At 35.3% G+C, this 16,880-nt stretch overlaps 2 protein-coding genes across 2 annotated transcripts in view; one reads left to right on the plus strand and one right to left on the minus strand.

Moving 5' to 3' along the window:
• elovl2 (ELOVL fatty acid elongase 2) overlaps positions 1-16,880 on the minus strand; it is a 312,772-nt gene that overhangs the window by 81,519 nt on the left and 214,373 nt on the right. The window lies entirely within an intron of this gene.
• Positions 3,150-16,880, plus strand: part of gnal (guanine nucleotide binding protein (G protein), alpha activating activity polypeptide, olfactory type) — a 152,530-nt gene continuing 138,799 nt past the window's right edge. Inside the window, exons 1-4 of the mRNA XM_079806637.1 lie at positions 3,150-3,696; positions 3,894-3,966; positions 4,695-4,749; positions 4,867-4,986. Coding sequence (XP_079662763.1) covers positions 3,558-3,696; positions 3,894-3,966; positions 4,695-4,749; positions 4,867-4,986 — 387 coding nt within the window. The 5' untranslated portion in view covers positions 3,150-3,557. The remainder of the gene's footprint in view (positions 3,697-3,893; positions 3,967-4,694; positions 4,750-4,866; positions 4,987-16,880) is intronic.

The following is a 16,880-nucleotide window of genomic DNA, read 5'->3' on the forward strand; positions in this document are numbered from 1 at the left end:
GCCCTCATGTTTGCCATGCGTCTTTGACTAGTATTGTCCGTGTAACCCATTGTTTGTGGAGTTGTCAAGTCATGTTATGTTTAAGTTCAGTCTGTTAAAGTCTACTCTGGTTTAAGTCATGTTTTAGTTTGGTATGTTTTGTATTTGTTCACGTTTTGATTAATAAACTGCTCTTGGGTTCATTTACACTCGCATCCAGTGGACATTGCTACACCTATTTGTAATCTCATTTCATTTTTTTGTGAATTTGTTTAATTTTTGTGAATCTCTTTACATTTATTTATGTATCATAATTATTTATTTGGAATAATGGAACGATTTGAACCTTATAATCAGAGGCGGACAGTACTTAAGTATTTTTACTTTCTACTCCAGTACATTTTTCAAGTATATATTTGATCAGTGTTTTTCTTTGGAAAACTTTTAATTCATTACATTCCAAAGCATAATTTATAATGTCATACTTTTTACTGCACTACATTTCATAAATAAAAGTTGTTGTTTTTTTACCTTGAATACTTAATTACATAAAAAAATATAGTACTTTCTTACTTGTACTCAAGTAAAATTTTAGTTACTTTTACTTGAGTAAAAGTATACAATACTACATTTTGTATGTAATTAAGTATTAAATGATATTCAATATGAAACATAGTGTAGTAAAAAGTACAATATTATGTTTTGGAAGGTTGTGAATTAAAAGTTTTCCAAAGAAGAACACTGATAAAGTACATATACTTGAAAAATAAAATTACTTGGAAAGAAAAGTACTTAAGTACTGTCTGCCTCTGCTTATAATCACCTAGACCCAGGAAACGCCCATACTCCCTCATAGAGACATGACCACCCACAAAAGTGTGAGAAATAATTTATATACATAAATGTTTTCAAACAAAACATCCATAAACCTAGAATGACTCCATATATATAGTTCAAATAACAAAAACAATTGAGAATAATGCACTATAATAAAAAAGAGATCAATTAATTGCAAATTCTGCCATGACTAATGTCCACCAGGGGGAGACTCAGGCTCTTTATCAGTAAAGCCAGAGTTTCCATTCTGCACACGAGTCTCGAATCATATTTAGTAGTGTCAGTACCCATAATTTGCATTAACTGGCCTTGGAACTCTTTAAGATGAATTTTGCATCTAATTTTCATACATTTTACATTTAAAAATCTTTCCATTGTTCTAGCTAGTGTTCACGTCTGTGTATCCTGTTGTGATAAGAATCGTCCTCCAAACATTCAGAATATCACAATGTATGTGCTCGCATTTGATGGCATTAACAAACAGTAAACATGCATTAGTTTGGGTGATTAAGAAGGTACTTTGCCACTTAAATGTTTCATTACATCCATGTGCTTCAGCACTTTTTATATTTGACTAATTCCCCGGGGGTGGATAAAATTGCCATCAAAAAGTTAATTTATTCAATTTCACTTTCTTACTAGCCTCATTTTTATTGTGACATCACAATTTGCCCAATATGCAGCTGTCTCTATTTTTAGCTATATTTATAATTGTCATTTTTCAGACATAAATAATGTGGGTTTTGGAACGTTGAAACTTTATCTTTGGTATCATCAACACAGACTATCTTCTGAGGCCTGTTCCATAAAGTGTGTTAAGAAAATTGGGGATTACAAAATCTAACTTAAATTAACCTAACAAATCAGTCGGGGTAAAAGCGGTTCCATAAGGGACAATTTAAGTTCACGCAATAATACTAATTTGACCCAGCCCTAAAAGGTCGATCATGGATCAAATTAATCCACCATGGCAAACAGCATATATAGTTTATGGGTCTACTAATAACCATAAAAGGTACTACAGCTGCCATAGACACAACTAGAGAGACATGTATTCATATAATTAAAACAATCTGATTAAATCTTGGACGTAATACATTCAAACAGTCAGTAAGAAAAGAAAACATTTAGGTTATACATAAACATTTGATATTATACAATATAATTAAACACTTAGGTCTATATTGTGCAATTTATCATTGTAGCCTATATATTTGATTTATTATTTAAGTTGATTTACTATATACAGTATATTTATTTTTGGGCTGATAGTGGTTAAAAAAACAAACAAATAATGGTATGCGAGAGAGAGAGTCAGTAGTAATATTGTTGTGTTCCTGTCAGTCAGTGTTAGAGGAACTCTAACACTGCAACAACTCAGGCTTAGTTAGCCTGATAGTTAGCCTGCCATAGACTGTGGCTTTAGACAGTGAGTTCAAAACAGTCTTCTATTGTAATATTGTTGGTGAATTACTTCCTTGAAATATAAACTTCAGTATCATATTTTAGTTGGCTGTTGGATAAACATGTAAACACAAAATACCACCCTGGCATACATTAAGACTACAGTGAAATGTATAATTAATAATGTTCTCAAAGGATTTTTTTTAAATATAAATAACAGATTGGGGCAAGATGTCACATGATTTATGTTTTAATTTAATACAATGTATTATTGTTTTATTACAATTTCTTTTGGCCAAAATAATAATTAGTTTTTTGTATGTTAGTAGTTGTATGTTGCCTTTTCCATTTTGTTTTGCATAACTGTTGCTTAATGGCAGGTTCTGGTACTGACAACTTACCAATATAGTAGTAACAACTTAACAATAACCCATATAGTGTGACAGCAAGCCCTGCTATCACGCTCAGCATGTTTTAGATTAACTGTATCTTCTTCCTGAGCAATAACTGTGGAAAACAATGGTTCAATACCTTTTTTTCCAATACAGAAATTGACATCTGCCCTGAGAAATGTGCACTAGAGTAAAAGTGTTACAGTTAACATTGTTTCCACCATATACAGTATGTGTACAGTTTTTGTAATGTTGTTGAGAAAATAATGAAAAACACGTTGATTTTGTTTTTGGAAACATCAGTAATCTAGAAAGAAATGAATAGTAGAAACTGAATGGTTATGCCATTTTTGTAATGTTTTATGTCGTGTAGCTGGCGAAGAGGATTCTGTAAAAAACTCACCTCAATGACGCCTTTAATGATGAATGATTGCATAAGCTTAAAATGTTGTGATGTAGTGGGGATATGAGAGACTGGCCTAGGATCAGCAGGTTGAGTGTGGAGGGTCACTTCCTGTAAGTGCAGGGGGAGGCAGTGCTGAGTTAAAGACACACAAACACAGACACATTACAGCAAAATAGCGAGAGGAAAGAGAGAGAGGGAGGGAGGAGAGAGAGAGAGAGAGAGAGAGAGAGAGAGAGAGAGAGAGAGAGAGAGAGAGAGAGAGAGAGAGAGAGAGAGAGAGAGAGAGAGAGAGAGAGAGAGAGAGATGATCTGAGCTTCAGTCGCTTCATGTCTGATTTTACAAACATTGATCATGAATATATCGAGGAGATCCGACTGAATCTGTCGCTCGGGTGTGTGAAGGGGTCAAAGCGAAACCTTTTTCCGTGGTGCTAGGATTTCTCGCTCTATTTATCAGCCTGACACGTTTTAAATCATAGGAGATATCTGAGATATTATTATTATTTATTGTGTGTTTGAGGAGTAAGAGGCTTTTGAACATGGGATGTTTGGGCAATAGCAAGACAGAAGATCAGCGCATCGACGAGAAGGCGCAACGAGAGGCGAATAAAAAGATCGAGAAACAGTTACAGAAAGAGAGACAGGCGTATAAAGCCACACATCGCCTGCTCTTATTAGGTAAGGTAGGAATCTATAACTGATACATTAATAACAAATAGATATGTGTCAGCATCATCTGATCATAGCTATGGACATATCTTCATCATCATCATCATCATCATCATCATCATGGATGGATGGATAATTTCTTCATGGCCCTGGAAATACTCATATAGGCTATATATCATCTCATGACTTTTCTCTATGATTTTAAGGCGCTGGAGAATCCGGGAAGAGCACTATAGTCAAACAGATGCGGATCCTGCACGTCAACGGCTTTAACGCAGAGTGAGTGTGTGATTATTTAGCGTTATTTACTGACATTGGGCCTTTACTGTGTTTATTATTACGGATGCGGCATCCATGTATGTTGAGGGTGTTAGAATATTGACGGGCTTCAGATGTACGCCTCTGCGTCCGGTGCGTTTTTATGGCTGTCGCTTAACCTAGTGAGCTGCCTACCTAGACAGCATTTTTGAGCATCATAGGCGTGTGCAGCATTTTTGGGCCTTATTTTTGGTCATCATAAACGCATGCAACATTTCAGAGTCTCAAATTTGAGCGCCCACCTATACAGCATTTTGGGATACTATAGCTATGTGTGTGCAGCATTTTTCAGCATAATTTTTTTGGCCAACGTACAGACAACAATTTTTGGCGCATGCAGCATTTTTGGATCAAATTTTTTTTATCTGTTTACCTAGACAGTAGCCTATCGTTGGGCTTTATCTCATGACAAATACAATAGTTAGATAATAACTGGATTGATTAAGAGTTATGTGCTGTTTTAATGTTTACTATCAGGATGAGGTCACTGTGTGCAGAATGTGCTCTGTTGTGGCCTATGACTGCTTATAATCACAGTTTGGCCTTTGATAAGGCCCACCTTTGAGTAATATTACAGTCATATTCCTAATTTATGGAGAATTATTACGACACTTCTAATTTTGAGATTAGCCCTTTGTCATACATTCTTTAATGACAGTTTCTTCCTATGTTCTTCCTCTTTTGCTCAGAGAAAAGAAGCAAAAAATTTTGGATATCCGGAAAAATGTTAAGGACGCCATTGTGGTAAGTAATTTTTGGGAATAAAAATTGCGTCCAATTTAATGCCTTTGTTTTGTTTCCAGCAGTTTTGTCTAGCTGATTAGTTTGGTTTGCTTTTACATCTCTATTTCTATTTTCCAGACGATAATATCTGCCATGAGCACCTTAACACCCCCTGTGTCAATCGCCAACCCATCCAATCAGCCTAGAGCAGAGTACATCAAAAGTATAGCTCCACTCTCAGACTTTGACTACACTGAGGTAAGACACTGCATCCAAATCTGTTACAACACTAAGCGGAATACATGTGAAGTCTTTTTTTAAATGGGAAATTGATGTCACATTGTTGGACAGAAACCTAGATGATTGATTAAACTGAAAGGGGATCTTATAGTCTAATGACGTTATAACCAGGCTGATATTGGGCCTAGTTATTTTTGAAATGTTGTTTTTTGTGTTGATTAGATGGGAGACATACAGCATGATTTATTTACTCTAGTAACAGAGAACCTCTGCCATAGATTTGTATGTCCTTTGTCAATGTCTGCTCAAGGGAGATGGCATAGATTTTGTCATTCAATGTTATAAGTTTGTTTGTAAAAGTGCTTTAATGCTTGTAAAAGTCTCCTCCTAACTCAAAAAGCATATTTTTTTTTTCAATAGTTTGACTTTCAACAACTGTTCAATTGAAATATAAATTATGATCAGCTACAGTAGATATATGTAGATATATGTATTGTGGAATAAGGTATTTAACTAACACAGGTATTTAAGGGTTAGATCACCTATGAATTAAAATTCTAAATTAAACAATTTACTTTATGTCATGACGTTCCAAGCCCATAATTTTATTTTTGGAACACAAATTAAGATATTTTTAACATTCTCTCATTTGTTTGTTAATCCATTGAAAGTCCACACAGGCAAAACTTTCACACATTAAAAGTACAAAAAGACATCCACATGAATCAAGCGGTTTAATCCAATGAGGTTTGTTCTCACTTGACAAGCCAGCATGGGGAAAGTCTCCAGGAGACTTTTCTTAAACCGCTTGATTCATATGGATTACTTTTACAATGTCTTTTTGTATTTTTGATGTGTGGACATTTTGATTGCATGGACTTTCAATTGATGATGGATGGACATAGCTAATGTATATAGTTATGACTCAAGGATGGGTTTTGCTTTATATTAGGTGGCCTTAACTATTATGTACTTACATCAAAAAATAAGTACAATGTACTTATTGTGCTCATATTGTTGCAAAACCCTTTTCTGCTATTGAGGTGGGATACGGGTAATGTTAGGGACAGGTGTGGTGGTATGGGTACGTTTAAGGGTAGGGTTAGGTGTAAGGGAAGTGTCAACAGTGTAATTATAAATGTAATTACAGAAATGAATTACAGATGTAATTACATGCAGGTATTTAAAAAAATGTATAAACATGTAAAAACATGTATGTACACAATAAGTGCATTGTATCAAATTATTACTTTAAATGTTAGTACATAGTAGTTAAGGCCACCTAATATAAAGTGGGTACAAATTATGTTATTAAGCTTAAAATGAAGTGGCTTCATTCATAATATATTACTGCCTCAAATGTCTACTATTTTTATAAAATGGCTATTATAATGTTAAAAAAAATTAAGACATTTTGGCCACTCTGCATAGAACATGAGAACTATCTATTTTATAATATTGTATTTTCATTTAAAGGGCCTTAATGCATTAAACGTGAATACAAATTTCAGAAGAACAGCCCTAACATAACCACATTGCCCTTAACATTACAGTGTTACCCAAATTAAATATTGTTCGTTTTATTCAGAAGAGGTAAATCATTATCTACAGAGAGATGTTTGTGTCAGTATCAAACCATGTGGCAAACCTTACATTTTGTTTGTGGTTTGTTTAGGATTGGAGGCCTGGTTATAGAGTCTAACTGTCTTCATGACCTCACTCCTGTTTGCCTCTGGTCAAATGCAATAAGACCATTTTGCTTTGAACAGTTTCCATATTTGTCTCATGAACCTCAAAGCAAATATGTTGCTACAAATGTTGCTATTTATGCAAACATTTACAGAAACGTTAGCATTATTTAAGTGTCTATCTCTTACAGTTATCCACAAAGGATTGTCAGACACCATGAAGGGGAAAAAAACACAAAACGTGCCAGTATTAGGTCTAGGCAATATATCAAATATTCACAATACACTATAGGCCTATTCACTATAAGTGAAATTACATTATGCAATATTGTGAATATTGTAATGGTCTTAATGCTCTTTTTATTTGACAATTACATTTCCTAAAGATAATATTATTAGAATAATTGGTCACACAAACAACAAAAAAACTTACTGTGTTCATGTTGTATTGCAAAACACTTTTGCTGTTATTGAGGTCGAGGTGGGATATGGATAATATTAAAGTGCCCCTAGAAAATTACATTTCATGAAGTGTGTAACATAGTTTTAAGTGAATGAAAACATCCTGCAAAGTTTTAAATCTGAAATACTACTGTAAACCAGCTCTGGGCTGCAGTATCACCTAAAACTGTGTCTATTAATGCAGATTGTCTGTAATTCTTACTACTTTGAGTAAAGATAAAGGATGGAGCAAGATTTGTATTGCAAACTTTAATGATACATCAGACATTCACGTTAGTGCTGGGCTAACATATGCACTGTTATTTATACAGTTCCCGCATGTGCACCGCAATAAATACACACACACACACACACACACACACACACACACACACACACACACACACACACACACACACACACACACACACACACACACACACACACACACACACACACACACACACACACACACACACACACACACACACACACACACATGTTTGTTTTTGTGAAATGTGAGGACATTCCATAGGCGTAATGGTTTTTATACTGTACAAACCGTATTTTCTATCCCCTTACACTGCCCCTGCCCCTAAACCTAACCCTCACAGGAGACTGTGCAGTTCACTTTCTGTGAAAAAAAACTTGTTCTGTATGATTTATAAGCATTTTGAAAAGTGAGGACATGGGGAACGTCCTCATATTTCACCCTCTTTTTGTAATACCTATGTCATACCCATGTCATTATACACATTTGTGTCCTGATATTTCACGAAAACATGCCCACACACACACACACACACACACACACACACACACACACACACACACACACACACACACACACACACACACACACACACACACACACACACACACACACACACACACACACACACACACACACACACATTTTTGTTGATGGACGCACACTTGTTAATGCTGATGGTGAGGAATTACAGTTGAAACTAGGGCTGCAGCTATCGATTCTTTTTGTAATTGATTAATCTAGCACTAAATCAATCGATTAATCGATTAATCTGATACACATTTTTTTGTGTGTTTTTAAACAACCAAAACAAATAATGCATACCAAAAATGAAGAGGAAAAGCAATTGAATTTATTAATATGCAAATAATCTGTAATCTAGCCCTGACATCAAAGTAAATATCTGTTTTATGTAGATTTCTACACCTGCAGCATTTACCATAAGGCTTCTAACAAATAATATATAATTTCTGGGGTGGGCCTATTTGCTATGGTAACCTTGTGTGTGTGTGTGTGTGTGTGTGTGTGTGTGTGTGTGTGTGTGTGTGTGTGTGTGTGTGTGTGTGTGTTTGTTTGTTTATTTTACATTGTGGGGACCAAATGTCCCCACAAGGATAGTAAAACCTGAGTTCAACTACACAATGTAAATGGATTCATAAACATACTAAATTATGTTTTTTTGAAAATGTAAAAAGGCAGAATGTCTCCTGTGATGGGTAGGTTTAGGGGCAGGGGCAGTGTAGGGGGATAGAATATACAGTATCTACGGTATAAAAACCATTACGTCTATGGAATATCCCCACAAAGATAGTGAACCAGACATGTGTGTGTGTGTGTGTGTGTGTGTGTGTGTGCGTGAGGAGCGCCCCAGTCAGACCAGTTGCTTCATTGCAGTTTGGTACGGCAGAAATACATACATAAATTTTCAATAGAACACTGCATTTGGCTTGCATCACTTGCATTGGGGTGCATTTTAGGTGAAGCATCCGTTCAAAAAATCGCGTCACAACATCTCATCCGGTGTATACAGTGAATGCATGCTGAAATTATTGTTGCGTGGCTACATAAAAGTTTAAGCATATATGATGCATTGCCGCGATTGGTCTGACTGGCGCGTGAGAGAGACGAGGGTGTGTGCGTGTGTGTGTGTTAAGGGGTTCTTTTTTTAGGCTATACTCTCTTGCAATTGAACGTGAATACATTTACTACTTAAAAACATCAAAGCTAAACATCATATCTAGTCAAACCGCATCACGACATCGCTACAAATACAGTATGGGATTAAAATCAGTGAACATCAATGTATAGACTTAGGCTATGTTACCATTGAAGTCATACTGCTGTGGAATGCCAGGTCTACTTTACAGTAGACACATTGCACTCTTCTTTTTTAAGAATGTAATGATCCCAAACTTTAGACATTCTCTGCCGTTTATGGACACCTTTACTCTCCGCCATCGCGCCAACTAAATTCAAAATTCCTGAACATTGAACAATGGTCCGTGTGAATCAGATCCCTGAGCGTATAGTGCGCGTCATAGATTTGATGCATGTAAACTGTTGTTGGAGACTTAAATTAAATTAGGAAACTTTAAAATAGCATAATAGGGGCACTTTAAGGACAGGTTTGGTCGTATGTTAGTTTTAAATGTGCAGTATGCGATCTCCCAGAATTGTTGTTGAACACTGTTGATATGTGAAATCAACTCAAACTTACCCCCTCTCTTCATTGCTCCGCCTCCAAAATGTATGAACACTTTACAGCCCGCACATAGCCTTGCTCCGAGCTGGTCTCAAACCCCGTTTGACGGCATGCGAGGCCAGCACGCTTACAAGGACATTAAACACCACATTCTCTAGTCTTGTCTAATTCTCACTCTCTCTCCTCCACCATTATACACCCCCTAATGCTGATTGGCTACATGTTTGTTGTGGTTCTCGGTCAGACCAACTTTCCAACTTTTATTTCATTTCTGAATGATTTAATGATTCAAGCAAATACAAAAGTATACTGTATGTATGGCCCAGTCATATCATGCTACAACACGTTTAAAGTCAAAAATTATTTCTTATGGAATGGAGAATATTGTGAATGTAAGAACCGATCTACACAGTGAAAGATTTTAATAGTGAAAGATAGTGAAAGATTTTAATAGTGAAAGAGCACTATTTAATGCAGAAGGCAAGAGTTTCAGCTATCGCTTGTGAGAAGTTATGGATGATTTCTAAATAGTTGCTTCTTTCAGATCCAAAATAGTTTGTATTTAGTAACTAGTGCTACAGGGGAGATGGCATGAGTGTGCACAGCCACGTGTGTGTGTGTGTGTGTGTGTGTGTGTGTGTGTGTGTGTGTGTGTGTGTTTGCTGCTGTTACCTAATTAAAATCTCTTTCTATTGAGTCGCAGAGAGCATTTGGGCTGTCATGAGTTTTATAAGGCTGATTCGATCAGAGTTCAAAGTGGCAGCCAGCTGACAGAGGACACACACAGAGCTCTCTTTAACATTATTAGACTCTTTTTCTCGGCTGTTTAAGATGATGCTGATTGTCATTGGTACAAATGTTAAACAGCAGTGTAAACATTGGGCCTCATTCATGAAACTTTCGTAAATATGAGTCAATTCTGAGTAATTTCCGAGAGCTCTCTTCTGGATTCACAAATTCTTGGTAAACATCAGATTTGATAGTTAAACGTGTGTATATCCAATCATTCGTATATTTACTCATGCTCATGCACATGCATTCATAATTAGCATGATCCCCATCTATGAATTACATGTAGGAACACTGTGGAAACACCTGGACTCCCTTCTCAAGTTTGGCTCCAGTATATAACATAAGTGCAAAGTAGACTAATTGGCCATATGCCTTACAAAAAATATTCAGTCCACCTAAGCGCTTTTAGACAGCTGAAAATGCCCAGCTTGGGGCGCTTTCCAGCTGAGAAGCTTTGGTTGCTATGATTATTGGTTGACCGATATTGATTGTGGCTGATGGCCGATCTAAAACTGATATATTTATAATTTATATTTATTTTAATATTTAATAATAATAAAAAAGTTGAAAATGAATACAAAAACAAATCTGTAGACTAATACTTTCAGCATTTTCAGCATTTTGATTCTGAAATCCTATTACAGTATTTTTCATAAATAAAACAAATTGAAGAAAAGAAAGTAAACACTGTAATCAACAGGGCATTCAGTAATCTGGTAAGTTTGTGCACACTGGGAATCATATTTTTAAGACAAAGGTAACACTGATTTTACATACAGCACATGACATGACAGAGGGGGCAACTGGATATAGCACAGCTTAGTTTGAAAGCAAGGGTTTAAAGTTTGACGATTGTGCGCCTATGATACAGAATGTCTGCGGAAGTAATGTGTAAGTAATATCTGATTTCACTGATAGTTTGTTTTATAAACAATTAGTGATTATATAAAAATGCAATAATACTAGCAATATTAACTTTGGTTATTAACTTATTAACGTCGGTTGGTCAGTGTGGTATTTGTCCCGCCCCTCCTCCACTGTCATTGGACGGCTGGGTAAAAAGTGACAGTTAAGAGTCCTGCGTTTTTAGTTTCTTTGCGAACAGAAAAAAATGACAAGTGAAATCCGTGCTTGCAAAGTCTTCATAAAATTTGTTCTGGACGATCCTCTTGTTTGTTAAAATGGTCTGGGTTTGAATCGGGCCCGATTTGGTTCGAAATTGATGCAATTCTTAATATTTACACTAGAGAAGAACTCGCAATTATGGAGCGCTAAGCGCTGCCAATCACAACACACTGGGCCAGCTAACCAATCACAGCACATTTCGTATTTGGGAAGGAGGGGCTTCATCAAAATCAGCAAGTTCGAGCCAGACTGGGGAGAGATGTGCTGTATTAATGTAAAATATGTGAAAAATAATACATTTATTTGAACAATCAAGCACGAAAACACTAGTACACCCCAAAAACAAAATCAAGACTTCAGAAAAGGGCATAATAGGTCCCCTTTAATACTAGTTATATGTATTCATTATATTCTACTTAACCTGTTAGTGATGTCTTGATTATTTAATGTATGTTTAAATAAATCTGTCATGAAAATAGGGCTGCACGATTAATCGAAATCGAACCGCAATCGCGATTTGGCTTATGTGCTATTATGAAAGCGAAAAGGCTGCGATTTTAATGAAATAAATAAATGCCCAGCGTGTCAGTGAAGAGCGGCTCTGTGATCTGCTGCTCCATCTTAAAGCACTGCAAGTTTGAGTCGCTTATAATGTACGTTTGAAAAAGCATTGCAACACGTGTCAAACATCTTCACAAACTAGTAATATGTTGTCCAACAAAATACAACGTTTAATAACATGTTTTAACTCACTTCATATTGTCAGTCGAGTGTTTGTGAGCTGATGTGGCTTCTCTTCACAGAATGAGGCAGACGATGCATTATTTTATAGTATTCTATACAGTAATAAAGTCTATGTCAATCAGCACTGCATACTTTATTATTATGAAAATACCCGAGAAGGCTTGAAGAACTCAAATACACCATATCTTGATGCAGTCGTGTTTATTGTCGTCATATTTAATCAAAGCGTTTCTATCTTCTTTTTATTCAGCACTGCTAACTTACACAGCTGGCTTCACATTAGGGATTTCCCATAGGTATTTCCTGAAAACATGAAAACATTACTTCTCTGAGGGAAATGTGGAGTTTCTGCTCTTGGGGGGCGCCCTCTGGCTTCCAGTATGAATTCAACTTTTGGGCAAAAAATAAGAAAATAATACTTCTCTCTAAATAAATTTATATGACAATCCATATGTTTTTCTTCAATGTACAGGAGATTTTATCCCTGTACATTATCCCAGTGGATGCATAAGAGGCTCATATTTCATATTAAAGACATAGACTTTAAGAAACTGATATCACAGATAAAAAGCACAGATTTTTATAATAATAATAATATAATTTTTTACAATAAATCCTTAGACCTTTCTAATGATTTTTAGTCATAGGCTGTCTGCATATTAACCGGTAACCCAGCAGTTTATTTGTAAAAAGTTTTCTGTAAAATATATATATTATTATTATTATTATTATATTTATTCTTAAATACTCTATTTTTGTTATTGTAATAGTAACATTTCTTATTTTGTTAAATATTTTTATTTAGCAATAATAATAATCATAATTAGTATTATTATTAGTCATATTAATATATAAAGACAAAATGTTATAAACACACTTTTCATTTGTAAAAATAAAATAAAAATCGCATTTTAAATCGCAATCGCAATTTTAACCAGAATAATCGCAATTAGATATTTTTTCCCAAATCGTGCAGCCCTAGATTATATTAAAAAAATTAATTGGAATAAAAAAATATTTTATAATTAAATTTGGAAGTTAAAGCTACACTATGTAACTTTTCCGTCCACTAGAGGTCGCCTGTTCAAAACAAAGGCGTAGTTTGATGACGCCACGTTTGAGCGCAGAATCTCGGGACATGTGGTCTTCACCTCACAGCCGGTGGGAAACAGTCAGGATAGGACTCGGGCAGAAATCATGTTCATGGATGCGATTATTAACATTACTGTAGTCTGAAGCAGAGCAGGAGCGAGTGTTGTGGAGCTGAGCAAGGCCACAGGAGTGATTGAAGAGCGGGACTGTTATTATGGCATAGTCGCCGGCGGGACTTTTATTATGACACGTTTGCCGGCGGCACTTCCTCTTCTCCAGTGCAGAGTGTGAGGTAAGGCAGCTCTGTTTATCGTATTAGATATATCTGAGTGTGTTGAAAAGGAAGTTATGACGTTCGCTCGGCGGCTGCTATGACACTTGTTCACACTGCAGTGAGAGTAAAGTGTTTCACTGAATAAAACCGGAGACCGAGGGTGACGCAGATATGACGCAATCGACAGGCGACTCCCTCACACGCATAGCTCACACGTCCCGGCTCCTCGGTTAAAATAGCAATTTCTCACGATTTACAAATAGTTGGAAACATTTTGGATATTCTAAATACTCAACTGAACAAAATATATAACACTGGCCTAGTGGTTTCTGGATGTTTTACTGCAAAAATCCTACATAGTTCACCTTTAATGCAAAAACTGTCTTATGTGAAGTTTACATGTTTGCATACAATTTGTTATTTGAGTATTAGTTTTGGTTGGTATTTTTATATCTAAAAATAAATAGCAACTGAATTTAGGCTAATAGTTTGGGGCTCTGTTGTTAACCTTTAATATTATATTAATGTGCAAGTAAGGGCTCCCTATATAGTTTACAGTATTAGCAAAGATATATTTTTTATTCTTAAGAAATTTTTAATTATAATTTAATTAATTTAGACACAGAGATACAATTTGTTCAGTATATCACTGTTTAATAAAAAAAGAAGCAATTTTATGTTTAGTTTTCTCCCCCCTGCTGTACCCAACCGTGACTTTAAGACCGAGGTACGTACCAAAACGTATAATAGGCAACACTCGTGAAATATTATTATGTTATATAGTGTTATCAAAATACAATGTCATCAGTTTGCCTAAAATAACACAAAACTTTTGGATGTTTTACACAACATTTCACGTAGTAGGGAACAGGTGTAAATGTCTTTCATATCAACTAACATTTTGAAAATACGAACACTTTTATAAAAAACGAAAAATGTATGTCATTATGGCTTTACGAACGATTTACATAAAAATGATTCTGCTTGTGTTTCATGAATGAGGCCCATTGTGTGTTATTAAAGAGAAAGACAGTTCTGCTCTTAAATGACTAAATCTTGTTCGATTTGCAAATGAAAGTTTTTTTTTTAGGTGTGTATATGAGTTTATATGATGGGGTTTGTGCATGTGTGTGTGTTTGGGCCGCAGTGCTGTCTCCATTGATTAGGCTCTTTATGTAATGGTATATTGATTTTTTGTTAGTAAAAATGCTGGCCAAGCGCTGGGCAGATAAGAGCAGAGGGGGGTTCTCCATCCTTATGAACCAAAGCATGTGTCTGCCAGAAGAGAAAATTCTCAGTGAGGGTGGAATTAAATATAGGGAAAGAACTTTATCATCATAAAGAATCTTAAGCTAAAAGAGAGGGGGGGCACTGTGACATTTTCATACTTTCATACATTCTGCAAAAAAAACTGGACAGAAGGAGAGTGACAGAGATGAATGACTTCATATTGACAGATTTCTCTTTGTTCTGTAGAATATAAATAAATATAAATATAAATGCCTGTAAATCTCGAAGAATCTTGTTATATCTACATGTTGTGTATTTGCAAAGAACTTAAAGAGATAGTTCACCCAAAAATGAACATGCTGTCATAATTTACTCACCTTCAAGTTGTTTGAAAACTGTATGAATTTCTTTCTTCTGTTCAAGACGAAAGAAGATATTTTGAAGAATGTTGGTAACCAAACATTTTGATGGTCCTTCCTATGGAAGTCAATGGGGCCCATCAACTGTTTGGTTACACATATTCTTCAAAATATATCATTTGTGTTCAGCAGAAGAAAGAAATTAGTGTTTCAATATTTTCTTGTTTGAAAGGTCTTGTTGGCGAACAGTTTATAAAACAAGGCTATGTTCAAAATAAGAGCGCTGTTGATTAGTGGAGCTTGTTGATATGGCAGCATCTCAAAGTTTGGATAATTTAGCATTTTGGCTTGGCATTAATTTCATCCCTATGGAATGCTGTTGTGTTGAGAAATGTATTATTGCAGTTGCTTCAGTAGTTGGACACTTGGATTTTGTAGTCAGCTAGGATGAACAACGATATAGTGATATTTTTGGGATAATGTGGAGAAAGTTAATGAGATTGTAGTGAAAGGTATTGTTGTTAATAATGTGTTTACCCTGGTAATGCCTTTGATCCAGCAGGCCAAAAAGATTATGCTTTGTTAGAAACGTATCACCGTTTATCAGAGAGGATATAATTGGAAGAGACAGTACACATGAGGGGCAGACAAGTGCAGACACGAATGAGGAACAGACTCAATTAGAAATTGTTGGAGGATCTAGTGTTGCCCAAAAAATTAGGCATAGTAGTAGTAATGTAATAGAAATATTTTTTTTTGTGTTTGGTTTGCTCATTCCATGGTCTTTATTTGTTCTTCTATGAGTAGGATAATATTGGGAACTCATAATATAAATGGTGCATGAGAAAATAGGACGAATGTTAGTTCAGGAAGTGCATAGTGCTGTTCAAATTGTGAATGGCTTGATATCTAATCTATCTAGTAGTGGTGTACATGTGCTTTTTCAAAAACATTTTAAACCCAAATCATATGAGGAAACAAAAGTAAATGGATGAAATATTCTTAATGAGATCAAGCCACAATCTGATTTGTGATGCAGCCTGGGATTAAACCACATACTAAACCTGACATCAAGTTTGTCACTCAAGCTTTCACTGCATGATGTATGCAGTTATATGCCCTCAAAATTCATGATACACAGGCATCTTGATTTTTGTCTTATATTTATATCATATGATGTAGTTATATTACAATATCACATGAGCAAGAGTACCATTTTCCCCAAATATCAGCACAAATGCAAATGCAATATTTTTTATAAAACAGTTAGATGAACAATAAGTTAACATTAGCCACATTTACATGCACACTTTTTTTTCATTCCGATTAAAATCATTCCGATTGAAAGATTCGTTGGACTGTTTACATGAGACGTTATCTAAACCGATCTGGTGTTTACATGTGCTGACTTTCAGTCGGAATCATTTTGTGACTTGCGCACACAGTTTGTCTGCCGCATCAGATTCGCAATGTTAGTATCGTGGATCAATAGTTCTGTGTAGGTAATTTTTATATTTATTTATTTTTCTGTGGGCGGACATGCAGTAGTTTAACCTAATGTATGTCCTATACAATGGCTATTTCAACAGCTGTGAATGAATGCGGAATAAAAATTAATTAAATTCATTTATTTTGAAAAACACAAAATTAACAATAAAATGCACCCAAATTATTAATAAAAACATAGGATGTA

This window comes from Gobio gobio (assembly GCF_949357685.1).
Source record: "Gobio gobio genome assembly, chromosome: 23".
In the NCBI taxonomy this organism is placed as follows: Eukaryota; Metazoa; Chordata; class Actinopteri; order Cypriniformes; family Gobionidae; genus Gobio; species Gobio gobio.